The sequence below is a fragment of the Podarcis gaigeae genome, assembly GCF_964106915.1.
Source record: "Podarcis gaigeae genome assembly, chromosome: 7".
Classification (NCBI taxonomy): Eukaryota; Metazoa; Chordata; class Lepidosauria; order Squamata; family Lacertidae; genus Podarcis; species Podarcis gaigeae.
In genome coordinates, this window is record NC_139683.1 from 42,652,680 (window position 1) to 42,669,452 (window position 16,773).

Below are 16,773 nucleotides of genomic sequence, written 5' to 3' on the forward strand. Positions count from 1 at the left end.
AAGCCACGGCTAACTTGTCCCCTTGGTTTCAATAGGCCTGCTTTGCCTGTATGCTTGTCTGGATCCAACCCACAAATGGGGAACATGATTAACAGTGTGAACATCCTTTTTAAAATCTATAAAAACTAGCGATTGTGCAGACATAGACATGTTGGTTGAAATTTGAGCTTATAATCCTTTGTAAGCAATAGGTCAGTTAATATGAATAGGCTCATTTACACAGCCGAGTCTCTATATGAATTTTATTTTAAGAAATGTACCTTACTTCCTTTGTCCAGTATCTTCCTTTGTCCAGTATCATGCTAGACTTATGGAAAACATTGGGCTTCCTTTCTTACTGAGATCTTTATAGACCCCATAGCCTTTCTGTGGCTCCCAGTACCTTACTGTATTGAGTTACGGTTCGGAATTTTCTCTCACAATTGTTTGTATCATTCCTTAAAATAAAAAAAATGGAGTAATGACTGTAGTCATGTGCACATTTGCTTCAGACTAAGTCCCACTCTGGATTATTTTGAAATCTTTTAAAACGAATTAAATCAACATTCTAATTTCTTTCAAGGTCGTCAACCTAATTCTGTGATCCATACAAAAGCACAACCAGAGTGCTGCTCAGATTCAGTTTGAAAGCCTGCACGTTTATCAGATTTTCGTTTCAAGACGCAAATAGTTCACTTGCCCCTTGCCTTCAATACATTAATAATAATATAACTATTAATTGGTGGCTCTTCTAGCTTGCCATTTGTGGCCAGAAATAGCAAGTAATTTAATTTCCTAATTGATTGGTTTTACTTCCCCTTCAATAGACTTTTCCTGCTTTTTTTTTAAAAGTATCCTCTGCTACTGATGGTATTCAATCTGCACTCTAGCCTTTACAGCATTAATTTCGTTATTTATTTTTGGAATATCTAATGTATAGTAACTGCTTACACTCACTCCTATTCTATGTGAATTAGTTGACGGTGTATCAAATTGACTTCCATGGAACCCACTTGTTTCCATTAATGTTGCAGTATAGAGAAACTTGCACTCTTCCATCTAAGTACTTCACAATTTTAGATACAGTATTACTTATAAGGCCTGCTGATATAATTGTACCTTGTTTTCAAACAAGGTGTTTAGGAACAGGATGTTTAATATGTTTGAATCCCATTGAAATCATAAGATTTATACATACCACCCAAGTCCCATTTTTATAATGCTTTCATTGTGACACAATACTTTAAAATAAATAAAGCCTATCTTATTGGACAGAATTCCATTGTTCTAAAATGCAAACACTTCAGAAAAAGTTTGCTATCTTTTTTTGGATGAAAATAGGAACTTCACAAATAAAACAATGAGTTAAAGTATTTGATTTACAAAACAGAGCTCTGTAAATCCCATCCCTGGCACTGGTAATTCTGTGAATGTTTAGAATGTTTGTATGTGTTTAAACCAGTTTGAAAGTGCTGAATGTGTTACCTGAATTGTAATACACAAATAAAATCTGCAAAGTGATTTTTAGACTGCAATCCTACTATACACACCTCTGAGTAAGTCCCATGAAATTCAGTAGGACTTCCTACTAAAAGGCCATGCATAGAAGCACACAGTTATTTTCTCTCTTATTCTTAATGTTCTTTAAACATAGCTAGGAAGAATGGAACCATGCTGCATATATGAAACACTTGATTCTCAAATTGACATGAATTGCTTTCAATAAGACAACTCTACACTAACTTTAACTGGTTATTGTTTGGTGTGACATATTCTCTTCGACTTACTCATACTGAATTTATTGACACACCTGTAATTCCAAGACCATTTGTAGTGCCTTTAACAACCTTTTGCAACGATCATAAACCCACTTATTCCAGAGTAGAAATAATGAAGCAACGTGACGTCACTAGACTTTTGTAAAAGTATAAGACAGTAATGGAAAATTGGAATGTGGGGAAAAATGTCAGCGCTTTTGCTCTTAAAAACTTTAATCCATTTTACATTTAAAGTGGTAATTTAATCTACATACTATTTTCCAGGGCACTTTTGTTAGAAACCCAGTAATACCTTTTAATTACCTCACTTTCACTTTCTTGCTACTTGATAAAGGAGTGCTCCTAATCTGTATTCTGCTGTATCCCTCCTCCCCACGCCCAAATATTAGTAGTTCCATGCAAATTACCATTATTTATAATTTGCCCTGAGCACAATGGAAGGATGGGGTAAAAATTAAATAATAATAATAATAATAATAATAATAATAATTGTACATATAGATAAATCTACTGCAGCAGCAGATGCATTCGATACTCTGTGATTGTGACTCTGTAGGTGTTCAATTTATCAGGTAGTCTCCTTTTATGCCTCTATTATCAGATTCTTTTATATCTGCCACTTTATTATTATTAATTTATTATCTTTTTATGTCTCTATTATATTGCCCCAGGGAAGGTCACAACAATTTAAAACACAACATTAAAAATAGTTTTAAAACAAATTACAGTCACAGTGTTTCTCAGTTTGGTCTTATGGACTTAATACAACATGATGCTTAACAGCTTTCCTACAGAGGGCAAAGTCACTATGGAGAGGAACCATGAGAGTAATGCTTCTGTGTTAAATGGTAGACTGAAAAACGTCCCAACAGGTGAATATTTATTTCCCCGAGCCCCGTGTGCTGGCTCCCTCCAAAGCTTCTCCTAGCCATGTAGCAAAGGCACAATCCTCAGTCACTGAAGAGGTTGCAGTGGAATCTGTTCCTTATCAAATGGAAATCTCCACTTGAAAAGAATGATGGGCTCAGAGATGCATCTAGTAATGCCAAACATTTCATTAGTCGCTCCAGTAAGGCAATGTCTACTGATGTAAAAATAATAAAAAGAGGAGAGGAATAATTAAAATCATTTATTTGTGTGTTGTTGTTTTTTGAGACTCCTTGATTTAGGGGATCAGCTGATTCCAGTGAAAGGGGGCATATGGTAAGGGTTCCAATTTTTGGAATTGCCAGCGCTGTTAGCCTCAAAGCTGTTAGGAATAAAATTCTGAAAACTTCTGGGCACTGTATTCATAGGTTCCCCATCAGTATCATAATGGAAAGGATCTTAGAAGGTGTGTTTTCTTAACTACCAAGCTGAATTCTTGCCTGTTGAACTTAGGGCAGAAGCTTCCTCAATTTGTATTTTTTATTTTTTTAAATATATAACAGCCAATGAGCCTTTCTTACTACAGTGGTACCTCGGGTTACATACGCTTCAGGTTACATATGCTTCAGGTTAGACTCCGCTAACCCAGAAATAATACCTCGGGTTAAGAACTTTGCTTCAGGATGAGAAAAGAAATTGTGCTCCAGCAGCGCGGTGGCAGCGGGAGGCCCCATTAGCTAAAGTGGTGCTTCAGGTTAAGAACAGTTTCAGGTTAAGAATGGACCTCCGGAACGAATTATGGTAAATACTTAACCCGAGGTACCACTGTATAAGTGGCACCACACTCATCTGATAACATGGTGGTAGGACTGGATGACAACAACTGCCTCAAGATGGGTTTGATCTGCTGCTGACCCTCTATAACCAGATCATGTGTATCTAGATTTGTTATAGAGAATATAGACTATCACAAAGTACCTCCTTTGAAGCATGGTTTGAATCCTAAGGTTTTAGTATATCCACCTGTTGTTTTGACATGCCGTGTTGGCAAGCTTCTGAAATGCATGATCAGCATTCATGAGACCCAACAACATACTGGCAAATACTCAATATAGTTTCTGCAGACAGTTATCACCTGATTAAGCTGGAAATCAGATCAACTGATAGTTCACTTAAAAAGAAGAAGGAAAGGCTTATGAAATATGAAATCAACAGAAAGTCTTATAATTTTGGATTAAGAAGCAATCTCCTCATCTTCATACAGATCCTTTTGAGGAAATGTGCATTCCAGGTTCACATTACTTTTGACTTTGGGAGAAAAGTGTCCCTCAAGGTAGTGTTCTCGGTGTGTTTGTCTTCTCTGTAAAGATTTGTTGCAGTGTGATATCATATCTTATAGCATACAGTTGCCTTTTTGCAGATAATTTCCAGATGTTCTGTAGGTCTTTTGTTACATGGTTTAATGAAAGATAACTACAACAAGCTTCCCGCTCTCTCAATATATATTGGTGTATACCAATCGGATGTACTTTGTGACTATACCTTTCTCAAACAAAAATCATTTGTTTGTACTTTTTCTGAAGGTGTAGCTTACATCCTGAAGTTACATTGAAATTCCTAGTAGTTTCATACCTAGTAGTTTCAGAGTGTATGTATCTAGGGTTGAACAAGATGCTCACATTCTTACTGCACATTAACTTCCTATAGGTGTTATACATGAAGGCACTGAATGTCCTGTTTTGCATTCTTCAACCACTTCAGGAACAGACTACACTTATATACTGCAAATCTACAGGGTGTTGATCTACTCCAGACTAGATTTGGGGCTCCATAATGTACAGTTCTGCAAAGCTGTTTGCACTGAAGAAACTATATCCTGCTTATTGGGGAATTAAATTGAGCATTGGAGCATATTACACCTCAACTCCTTATAGCCTTGATACAGACTATATGCAACAATTTGTGGAACGTTTTGAAATCTCATTGATTCCCACATATCTCTGAACTAATTCCCATGGTTAATTCCAGCCACAGGCTCATTCAGCTATAGCTTACATCTGTAATTTTTTTGTCTTTTTCCCATTTGAAGACTGCCTAGAGAAATGTCATGTTGTTTTTGCTGGGTTCCTGGGCATGCTGGAATTAAATTTGGTTGCCCAAGCTGCCAAGATGGCAACTCACCTTGCAACTAAGATTCCCATTTAGTGATTCTCCCTCCCCGAAGCTAAATCAATGGTACAGTGCCAAGAGCTGTGAGACAGTTGGAACAACAGACTTTGAATTCAAAATCAGTATTCCCATCATAAATACTTCCCTAAAAGAGCACTTATCAAGAATTGCATGTCATTAACATTCCAGCAGTTCCTTCTGAAGAGGGAGGGCCTAATAGTGTTGGTGCTTTGCAGCACTTCCCTCTGTCAAATATCTTTTTATCTGCTTGTCAAAACTGTCTCTAAATCCAGCCATCTGATTGGCACCACATGAGCCTAACTTCATTTTCTGGGTGAATACATTAATTAATGTGTCAATTTTCTGGTTTGCTGCCAATTTCCTCTGGTTTGATGACCGGAGGATGTTTTATCAACAGAACATAACCTTATAGATGGCTTCCTGAAATGCATCTCGTGCACATAACAGTGCAGTATGGCCTAGATGTTGTTGCATCAAAATAATCTCAAATCCTTCTTCATACTGACATCAAATAGTATGAAGGCTTGTCAGCCATTCTTAATGGGGGAACCTGGAAATGTATATGTGCAAATTTCAGTCATATTAAGGAATATTACAATCTAATTCATGGATAAGGTTAGATCACCATGCTATATTTCGGCCTATTGTTTATAGTTCTGTATATACAAAAATAACAAAAAATAATAATGCAATTCTTTTACTCCTCAGGTACTAAGTTTATTTTGTGAAGCTAGCAAGAAAGTGACTTTTAACGTGCCTTCCAAACTAGAAGCAGGAACATTAATTGGCAGATGTGAGTAACAATTACTAGAGCCTCTTTCTGTTGCTTTCACAATGATGTTCTGTTTTCTTCTCCCTGCAACCCATTTTTATATATATAGCGCACTCCAATGCACATTATTTTAGAAGCCTATCTGTGTACAGTGGGGTTTATGCTTAGTTACAGTATAGCATAAGCTTACAACTTCAATCCTGTACACACTTAATGGGCAGCAAACCCCAACCGAATGGGGTTCCTTTCAAATAAATATGCATTGGATCGTGCTGCTATGCTGAAATCTTATGGTCCTTAGGAGGGTGCCCATGGGGTCATAGGAAGCATTGGATCTCACTTTCTGAAGGCAGAGAGAGTGCTCTGACCTTGGAGAAGGAGATCAGATGCTAGATTCCCCCACCCACACCACTGTGAAAACTTCATTGAGTCAGTGTCAGGGCTCAGACATCAGTGGAGCCAGAAAGGGTGGTGGTGTAAGGGATAGACAAGTAGAAGTATTGAACCTGAAGGAACACATGCATTTCTGCTCTCCTGACATGCCCCCTATGCATACTAAACACCCCCTGCCATAAACCCAACCCCCCAAAATGGCAGAGGAGTGCAAGAGGGCTCCTCTGCCCTTACAGTTGAAGGAGATAAACTGCCTCTAGTTGTGCTGCACTCTGCCACGCCTTAGGCAGCATGGGATATGTATTTCATTATCGATTGTAAATAAAGCTTGCTTTTGAATCTATAACCAACAAAACTACTAAACAAGTTTTTGGATTTTGCATTTCATTCTCATCTGTAACCAGTTTATTTATCTATTCGCTTATTTGCTATTTGTTCATTTAATTGTTCTTAGTTTGAGTCATCGCCTTTTCCCCCAGTTGTGAAGGCTCTGGGTGGATAAGATCGACTTATTAGATTCATACTAGAGTGTCATGATCATGCTCTAGAAACTTTACCCTGACACTGCAACTATGTACAAATTTTAAAATTGTAAGCATGCAAATATAAATTTAGGACATGAATTTGGGAGTTGTTCTTTGCTGCTTTGTTTCTTGGTTTACAGTTTTTACTGTTTTTGTTTTGTTTTACAGTAAATCTGAGACAGTATCTTAGGACATCTGACCTGATCAGTTCAAGTGATCCTGATTTCATAGTACTAGAAGATGGTTCTGTATATACAACAAATGCTGTTTCTTTGTCTTCTGAGAAGAAAGCTTTTACCGTATCGCTTAATGACTTGCAAGGTCATCTGCAAAAGAAAATACATGTCACTTTGCTATCACATCCAAAAAAGGTAAGTGACACACAAATTTTTTTTAGATCAAAGTACATTCCAGTTATCTTCCTCGTTAGGCAAATATAGATGTTATAGGTCCTGAAAAAAGAGGTGGAGTTTTAGGGCGGGGAGAAGTAATGCTTGACATGACAGAACTGCACTGAAAGTTTCCTTGCCCCTGCAAACAAACTTCAGCCATTGAAAAGGAGTGAGAACATTATGATTATGTCATATATACATTCCAGTATGGATGAGAGAGAAGGAGGATACATAATTCTGCTTCTTTTGACAGCAGCTTTGCAGTTCCTGTAATGTCTATTTTTGGCCTTAATTGACTGTCAACAGAACATTTGATTTAGCATATAACTTAAGCTCTCACTTCAGGTAAAGAGGAGGGCTGAATCTGTCTCTTTATTGCCCAGTTAAAATTGATGTATCAAAAAAGGAATTATCTTCATCAACGCCATTAGAATTCCAAAAACACACACAAACATAATGAAAATAGAGGCATGAAAAACTGAAAACAGTTATGCAGGGTTGAAGTACTCAAAAATCACCATAACAGAATGTTATAGCAATTCATGGAGAAAAAGATGATACCATGGTGAAATGCTGGAGAACGTTAATAGGAACAACACAGTACAGGAGAATGGAAAAAGTAAGGAATTACTAGAATATATTACTAATGTTCGTTTCTATTTCCTGAACACAGGCTCATAAAACAAGAGAGACTGTTCTTAGACGAACTAAACGAAGATGGGGTCCTCTTCCAACCCTAATAATGGAAAACTCACTAGGACCTTTCCCAATGCAAATTCAGCAGGTAACGTTTAATAAACCAGTCTGATTACACTCTACGCTCTAGCAAATGTGTTTTATGAATAAGATGAGTAGAAGAAACCTATGTAAGTTATGATCTTAGGATAATTCTAATGACTTTTTGAGAAGCCTTGAACATGAAAAAGGAAACATCAATGATATCAATACTGTTAATGACTAAGTAGTTGCTGGAGAGTAATTTGTACCAGATAGAGTGATCTTAAGTACACTTGAAAATCAGTTCTATTAAAACAGGACTTACTGCCTCAGTGTGATTATGATCTCACAGCCTAAACAGTGTGTACTAAATTACACTCCTGTATAAATGGTGAAGGATTTTAAATGAACAAATATTTGTCATGTTCTTCAGGAGTCTGAACTAAACTTTGGTACCAGAAAATTAAGAGACAAATTGATACTTTAATTCTGAGATACTAGCTATAGTATGATGACTTACGTTTTTCTGTTTCATACATCATTCTCTTTATACAGCTGTCTTCTGATACAGCCCAAAAATACAACATCACATATTCTATAAGTGGTCGTGGAGTCGACCAACCACCACTAAATTATTTTTATATTGAGAGGGAAACAGGAAATCTCTTTGTAACTGTCCCAATAGATCGGGAAGAGTATTCAGAATTTGAGGTAAGAATGCAAACTTTGTCAGTTGTAACAATTATAATATGAAGCCAAATGTGTTGTAAGTATAAAATGATGTGTTTTAAACAATGGATCAGTAGTGTTCATTGACACTTTGTTCATTTTGAGTATTTGAATTGGAATGGTAGGATCTGCAACCTTGTTCTGCTTTTACTAAGCAAAGCTTTTTCTGAGATACTGAATAGAACTTTATCTGATAGATGTTAATGATAGAGAAGTTTGACAGGGGAAAAGAATGTATAAAGTAAAAAGTTTGGATTCCTTTCTGATGAAACACAGAAATGTACTTGAGTTTAAGAATTCTACAGAAAGATGGCTATTGGTAAAATGGAAACTGTAAACCTGTCAGTCTTTCACTGTTAAAATATAAGAAACGTAAAACATTGGAAGTTCTTGTGTTTGTTCAGAAGCAAATAGCAATGCATTACAATAAAACCAATTATCCTTACATAGGTAGCTACTAAAAGTGTTCCCTCTATTTTTTACAGATAATTTGCAATGCAAGGACATTAGATGGCTATACTCCAGAGGTACCACTTAGACATGTAATCCGAATTGAGGATGATAATGACAACCCACCAATGTTTGACCCAGTTACTTGGGCTTTTAATGTTGTAGAAAACTGCAGAGCTGGTAAGCAGCTAGAAATTTTATAATATCATTTCAATTACTTTTATCCAATGAGTGAAAACTAATGGTGCCCTTCCACCAGTGGAATGAACCTTCACATGTGCAACATGACTTGCTCTCTTTCCCCTCCTCCTTGCAGACCTCTGTATGCTCCCAAAATCTTTGCTGAAGGATTGGCAAACCATCTGGAGCAGATGGGGGAGCAGTAAAGAGGGAGGGGGAAAAAAAAGGGAAAACCTGGATGTATAATCAGACATCTATTTGCTTGTCATTGAATGTGGCCCAGTGTTAAGATATTTAATCTTCTTACATGGATGTTATATAATGGCAGATGTTAAGCCAGTGTAGGTTAATATTAATTTGTTTTACTATACTGTGTCGGATTTTAAAAGTATTGACTGCACCATCCGCTTGGAATGGGGCAGGTTAGTAATCTAATAAATAAATGCATGGGCAAACACACAAATACATACAATTTCACTAATTATGCATGAATGTGCCATATTATTATTATATTGAGCATTGATATATATGAACATACACCAAGTCAAATGACTAGCCCATCTACTCCAGAATTGTCTACTCATTAGCACCAGCATTTTAGGGACTGATGCAGAAATCTTTCCCATCACCTGCTCCCTGATCACTTAACTGGCGGTGCCTGTGATTGAACCTGGGAGTCAGGACCTTCTGCTTTCAAAATATGCATTACCACTGAGCTATAATCCTTCCCATCACATTTTTCAAAAGCTTTCAGATTAGACCATGTATTTGCATCCATATTCATTTCAATGACTCTTGCTATAAATGCTAGTCAGATTTATAACTGGTCTGTCCAGTTTGAAGTGTGTTTTCATTTATCTGTGTATGTTTGTAACTGGGTAAAGCTTTGCTCCAAAATAGTGAAGATATTATTTTCTATGTAGAATAAAAGTTGTATCTCATCAAAACATGTTTTCATCATTCAGCATTTAACTGCTGCTTCTGAAGACAGGGATAAATGTTAGACGGTCATTAACAAAATAAATGTAACACGAACAGCATCAGTGAGAAGATCTGCGCCTACTGTACGCCTAGAATATCTTTTGACAGCAGCAATTGCACACATGCTTATTCGGTGCAATTTCATGTAATTGCTAACTTAACAAATTTCCATAGGTATACATTGGGAGCAAGTGATTGTAAGACCACTTTTTAGACATCAGCCTGCATGGATTTATCAGAATATGATAATATGAAACCTAGATTATTTTCTTAGGCAATTTCCTCCATTAGGAATCTCTGTGATTCAAAATTTGTAGATCATTACAAATATATGTAATTAACTGAAAGCTCAGAATTACTTATTTTAAAAAATCACATAAAAAGTGCAGGGCTTCTTCATATACTGCTGCATATCTTCTGTTCATTTCACCAGGGCTTGGGCTGGAATCCCTTGCATTAACCCAGGCATAGGCAAACTCGGCCCTCCAGATGTTTTGGGACTACAACTCCCATCACCCCTAGCTAACAGGAGTCCCAAAACAACTGGAGGGCCGAGTTTGCCTAGGCCTGCACTAACCCAAATGAAGTAAGGAGAGGTTGCAAAGCAAAGCAGCAGTCCATAAGCTTTATTAAGGCTGAAGTTAACAACCATGTATTGTATTTTCTTTTCGAGTACTTTAGGCAGGGGTTGCGTGTGTGCTGTATTATTAGGCTAGATCTCCAGTGATAATTTGATCAGTATTTTATAGTATAATCTTAAAAATGTTACAATGGTAATCTGTGTATGCAGGTACCGTGGTTGGACAAATAACTGCAACAGACAGAGATGAACCTGGTACACTGCACACTAAACTGAAATACAGAATTGTGGGCCAGAATCCTATACCGCTTCAAGGTTCCAATACGTTCTCTATACATCCAGATACAGGTTCTATTACTGTGGCATATCCAGTTCTGGACAGAGAGGTAATTTTATTGAAAGTCTAATGTTGTTATTTAGCATTATGCCTATGAGTAAGACATAATTTGACGGGGAGGCGGGGAGAGGACGCATGAATCTCTGGGAAATTTATAGTTTACTTGCTTGACAAACTCATTATTTTGTTGTTGTCATTGACACCTCCCTTCTCTAAATCCTATGCAGAAAAGAGAGTTTGTGTTAGTGGCAGGTTGTTGCAGGAGATACAAGCTGCTGCTTAGTCCTGCAAAAATACAACAGAAAGGGAGGTGACCTATCTTGTCTTTCATCAACGGGGAAAAAGGGAGAGGTTCTCTCTCTTTCCACCACTTTTTTGCAGGAGGCAGCAGTGAGAATGAGAGAATGGGTACTTGCTGGACTTCTGCATAAGAAGCCTTAAAAGCATTTGTTTAGCTAGGAACTCTGGTGGTTCCCTCTGGTGAAGTTCTGGTGGTTTCCTCACTGTGAGAAGTGAAGTTACAGAGAACCATGCAGGGCCTTCTTGGCAGTGGTGCCCACCCTGCGGAACACCCTCCCATCAGATGTCAGTGAGATAAAGTACTACACAACTTTTGGAAGACATTTGAAGGCAGCCATGTATCAGGAGGTTTTTAATGTTTGGCGTTTTACTATGTTTTTATATGTGTTGTAAGCTGCCCAGAGTGGCTGGGGAAACCCAGTTAGATGGATGGGGTATAAATATTATTATTATTATTATTACAATATGACTAAAGAGAGTCAGTATTAAGAGGATATTGTGTTCCATTGGCCTTCCCCTCCCATTACTGTGTTTATATAGTACTATATTCATATACTGTTTGCTGTGTTCTTTTTCAGAAAATAACGACATACACAATACTGGTAGAAGCAAGAGATATGGGAGGTCAGCCCTTTGGTTTGTGCAATACTGCAACAGTTGTAATTGAAGTTGATGATGCAAATGATCATGCACCCATGTGTGAGCACAGCATGGTATGTTTGCTGACTTCACACTTCTTAGAACATTACTCTTCATTTTAAGATCTTCTGCATTCTCTCTTTTTTATTTTCTTTTTGTCATTTGCGTGAGTTTCATAATTATGTGTCCAAGCCTGCAGCTTTTAACTCTATTCTGATTGCATCAGCCCTGGTTAAGAAGCTGGACTCTGTTTCCTTATCAATAAGAAGGATAAAGACACACACTTGTTGTTTCAGTTGCTGGCAGAGGTTTAATCTCATCATTGCATTATATCTTAAGCGTTAATATTTTAAGGCTATAATTTATCAACCCATAGCAATTTGCAAAAGCATATATGACAGCATGTGCATAGAAAACTATGTTGTGGTGACCATATGGTTTTGAAACAAATTTCTGAAAATCTTGTTCATTTCAGTATGAAGCATATGTTAGTGAAAACACAGTTGGCGAAAAAGTAATGGACATCGGTGTTGTAGACAAAGATTCACCTGGAACACCTGCCTGGCATGCTACCTTCAACATTATAAAGGGAAATGAAGATGGTGCTTTCAAAATTGTAAAAAATCCTGATTCAAATATTGGTACACTATGTGTTGAAAAGGTAATTACATTTCACAGCTTTTCTATATCCAATTGAATATAGTTTAATAAGTATTATGATAATTCCAATCATACTGAGCAATACAGAAGTGGGTAATAATTTTCAGCAGAGTTTAACACCTCTGACCTTCTGTGGCAGCACCGAGGTCCCTGAATTTAAATTTATAATTATTTCTCAGCAATGATTTTCCAATCTGTATATTGATCACATAGTGGCTGTGGTTGCATGACACACTAAGCCAAATCTTGGTTACAGTTAAGAGCATAATCACAAGCCACGGTTCAGAAGACACACTATTTTAAACCTTGACTTAGCTTAATGTCGCACAGCAGCAAGAAGTGCTGGGTAGAAACAAAGCAGCTGTGAGCTTCTCTCTGAGAGACTAGATGCTTACTTGTTTGTGGTAAGCCAGAGTGGAGCGTCTCCACCCCCACTGTGCAGCTCAGACATTGTGATCCAGCTCGAAAGACCTTCTGGCAGTTCCTTCATTACAAGAAGTGAAGTTACAGGGAACTAGGCAGAGGGTGTTCTTGGAAGTGGTGCCCACCCTGTGGAACACCCTCCCATCAGATGTCAAACAGATTACCAACTATATGACTTTTAGAAGACATGTGAAGGCAGCTCTGTACAGGGAAGTCTATTTTATTTTTGAGCTTTTTAATATTTTTTGGGAGCCGCCCAGAGTGGCTGGGGCAACCTAGTCAGATAGGTGGCATATTAAATAATAAAATTATTATTATTATTATTATTATTAGTATTAGTATTAATTTGGTTTAGCATGTTATGTGAACCAAGCCATTGTAGATGTTTTATTCTTTTCATTTTAAAGTAGATGTGTGGGAAAATAAGAAACTCACAATGCATTTGCGTTATGTAAAACTGTACCATCATTCCCAGTGTTCAGGTTTTGAGTGCCGTTGCTTATGTTGTCAAAATACCACCACCACTGTACAAGAGGGAGGTATTAACAGGCTTTTCATAAGCACAAAATCTTTACATAAAATGCTAAGGGAGTGGACCACAAAAATACATTGAATTTTCCATAAGGCTCACCATCGCCACCTAGGGTCACATTGTATATTGCAATTAAAACACACTTAAATCGTTTTATTTGCAGCTGTATAGCTGAGTCCATGATGTCATCTGTGGGAAAATGGCTTCATGGACCTAATTTGGCCTGCAGGCTGTGGGTCCCTTATGCTTGTTTTAAGGCAAGTGAAAAGGTTCAGGGCCAGAAGTGGGCTTCTGGTCCAGCAGACAAAGAGCCAATAAAAACCCTTACTTCATTGACAAAACTATCTGGGAGGCAGAGACATTCCATCCACAACCTGCTTCTGAATAGGGAATCATCCCCCCATGATTGTCTGTTTTTGCTGTGAATATTAGAAAAATCTTGCAATTGACACACACATTTATTTATTTTCCAGGGGCTAGACTACGAAAGAAACAAGGAGAGAAAGTTGGAAATTGTTGTAAATAATGAAGCACCTTATTTCCTCCCACCAAATTCAAGAGCAGTTTCTACAAGTACTTGCGTCGTCGTTGTCAAAGTGCGGGATATGGACGAAGGCCCTGTATTTGATCCTTGTGTATTTTTTTTGAACATCAAGGAATGTTTGCCTGCTGAAACGATGGTTGGCCAGTACACAGCAAGGGATCCCGAAACTGGAAATTCTGAAGGCATAATGTATAGTATTTTGTTGCCTAATTCATGTTATACTATTAGTGTTAGTATTAATACTAATTCTGTGTCTGATTCACAGATGTAGCAGCTGGCAGAGCAGGGTGGGAGCAGGCAGTGCATTGCTTTCCAAGGGATAGTTTGCCGCTTATAACCAGGGGAGAGGGGTGATGTGGCAATGAGGTCAGTAGGTGTAAGCTCAATGGCAGCAGCATTGGCTTGGCTCTGCCACTGTACCTGCACTGCCCAAACGTCCCTCCTACCTCACCCTCCCCTCTTTGTTAAAAGCAATGACCTCCATGTTGGGAAGCCAGGCAAGCAGTGCTGTTCTATCCCAGTCTGCCAGCTGTTACTGGTGATGGATAAACATTGTTGCACCTCTGTTGTTGCACCACTACACTGGGGGCTATCTGCACATTACACAAGCAAACCTTGTTCTGTTACACAGGAATACATGGGGGTATTGGGTTCATTCTGTGAGTTTTATGCTGGCCTGGTGGTACTGCCAGTCTCGTGGAGTATAGCCAGAAATGCCAGTGGGGAGCAGATCAGGTTGGAAGAGCTAAGTATACTCTAAATTTCTTGGACACCAGCACAGCAGGAAAATGCTCTGAACTGTAGAAATGTCTTACGTATATACTAAAGACTACTACCTAGTATGAGGATGCTTGAGAATCCATTGCTGTGTGATGGTGCAACACAGAGATTTGTACCAGCTTATTTAACTGCACCAGGCATAAAACCATTAAGATATAATGAAGAATATATTTTGGTGTTTGTTTCTAACAGCTGTATTTGTTCCTAACAGTTATAGAATAATAAATGATCCCTGTAACTGGATCACCATTGACAACGCAGGTCAGATCAGAACCACTAGACTCCTAGACAGGGAACAACCACAAATGCAGCTCTACCAGTGTAACGTAACAGTCTCTGCAACGGACAGGAGTGAGTATTACATACTATAAATAGCCTACAAAACTACTGAATATGTATGTGGCAGAGCAAATACCACATCCCAAGCTGTGTTTGCTAGCTTCAGCTGGGGCGGGAAGTTCGTATATGTGGGGGAAGCCTTTTCTTTCTTTCTCAACCGTTCCTTGACCAGTGAGAGAGAGGGAAATCACACTGCTAGTCCCAGAGCTCATCATTTTGGGTCTTGTTTTTTTTTTTTGCCAGGGGTGGGGCTTATTTGTTTTATTTTATTTTTTTATTGGGTGTACCATTGCTCAGTATGATCACTTTATAATACTTTTGTCTATACTATCAAACCCTTTTCAAACTAAGTTAAATAATGAACAGTTAGAGCCAATATACCGTGCCTCTGAATGCTTAACCACAATTAAGAAATTAGGATTAACCTACAGACCCATGCATTCATTCCTTGGCCTTTCTTTGCTGATTGTGTATCCCCCCCCCCCCCCCCGCCAGCATTAACCATGGTTAAGCTTAACATTGGGACCAGTGTTAATTATGTTTGAAGCTAGTCACAATATTTTCTTAAGCAGGTTTCTTAATAGTTTTTTTAATGTTTATATATAAATTAAATTGACATTTCAAAACAAATTTGTACATGGGTTATGTATATCATAAGGCCACATAGAATATTACACAACATCAACAAACTATGAAACACATTAAAATGAAATCCACACAGCAAGGGAAGATTCAGCCAGCACTGCTCCCCTCATAAATCGGTATAAAAATATAACTGCCATCCTTTACAAGAAAATATTGCCATTCAGGAATTAATTATTTTGTTTCCAGAGGGGCTGGTATGGGTGCTCAAAGTCTTTTGTGAATATCCAAAGCCTCTGGATTTGCTTTCACTCCATTTACATGATATGGACACATGCCTCACTCTTAGGGGTGCACACAACTTTCCCAGGCCTCTGTGTCAAAGAAAGGAAGGACCTGGTTCACTCTTCTGTTATTTAAAAAGCAAAGTCTTTCCTCAGTGCTTCCCCCCCCTAAAAATTGTTTAGGGGTACTCCTATTATCCTACTCATATTGAAATACTGCCCCTCAATGAGGCCAAACTTAGATTCACAAAATGCGTACCCCCAGAAAAAAGCATTGCCTTTCCTCATGAATGCTAGTCGAAAAATGGAACATCAGCCTGGAAATGCCTTGTGATTAACATTGAGTATGTAGGAGTGGGATCCATCTTGGGCACAGGCTATCTTATTGAGCCCATCTCAGATTCCATTGTTGGAGTGAGTTTCCTTGCAAGTATTTGTTATGAACTGCTGTTGGAAATAGTAAAATTAATAATTTCAGAAGTGTAATTTATGAGTAGGACAAAGATATGTTAAATCATGGAAACAGCATTAAATTGTAAGGCTATAACTCATTCTTGGTTATTTCCTAGGTGGTAAAACAGGCACTGGAGTAATAGTGGTTAATCTATTAGATGAGAACGACAATTTCCCAGTGATTCCCAAGAAAGAGTACATAATTTGCAGAGACAGACAACCAGTTTGCCTTACTGCTGTGGATGCTGATTTACCTGAACATGGAGCCCCTTTCAGTTTTACTCTTCCTGACCGCATGATCCCACAGTGGAAATTGACACAACATGATGGTGTGTGCTGCATTCCTAAATTTCTTGCCTCTGCAGTAA

General features: G+C 38.0%; 1 protein-coding gene across 4 annotated transcripts in view; it reads left to right on the forward strand.

Moving 5' to 3' along the window:
- LOC310848541 (desmocollin-1-like) overlaps positions 1-16,773 on the forward strand; it is a 28,011-nt gene that overhangs the window by 2,781 nt on the left and 8,457 nt on the right. For all 4 annotated transcript variants that reach the window (XM_083747681.1, XM_083747682.1, XM_083747680.1 and 1 more), the window contains exons 2-12: positions 5,523-5,607; positions 6,672-6,874; positions 7,569-7,679; positions 8,168-8,323; positions 8,827-8,971; positions 10,743-10,918; positions 11,748-11,882; positions 12,284-12,469; positions 13,897-14,156; positions 14,959-15,098; positions 16,522-16,734. In XM_083747681.1, the coding sequence (XP_083603807.1) occupies positions 5,523-5,607; positions 6,672-6,874; positions 7,569-7,679; positions 8,168-8,323; positions 8,827-8,971; positions 10,743-10,918; positions 11,748-11,882; positions 12,284-12,469; positions 13,897-14,156; positions 14,959-15,098; positions 16,522-16,734 (1,810 nt within the window). The remainder of the gene's footprint in view (positions 1-5,522; positions 5,608-6,671; positions 6,875-7,568; positions 7,680-8,167; positions 8,324-8,826; positions 8,972-10,742; positions 10,919-11,747; positions 11,883-12,283; positions 12,470-13,896; positions 14,157-14,958; positions 15,099-16,521; positions 16,735-16,773) is intronic.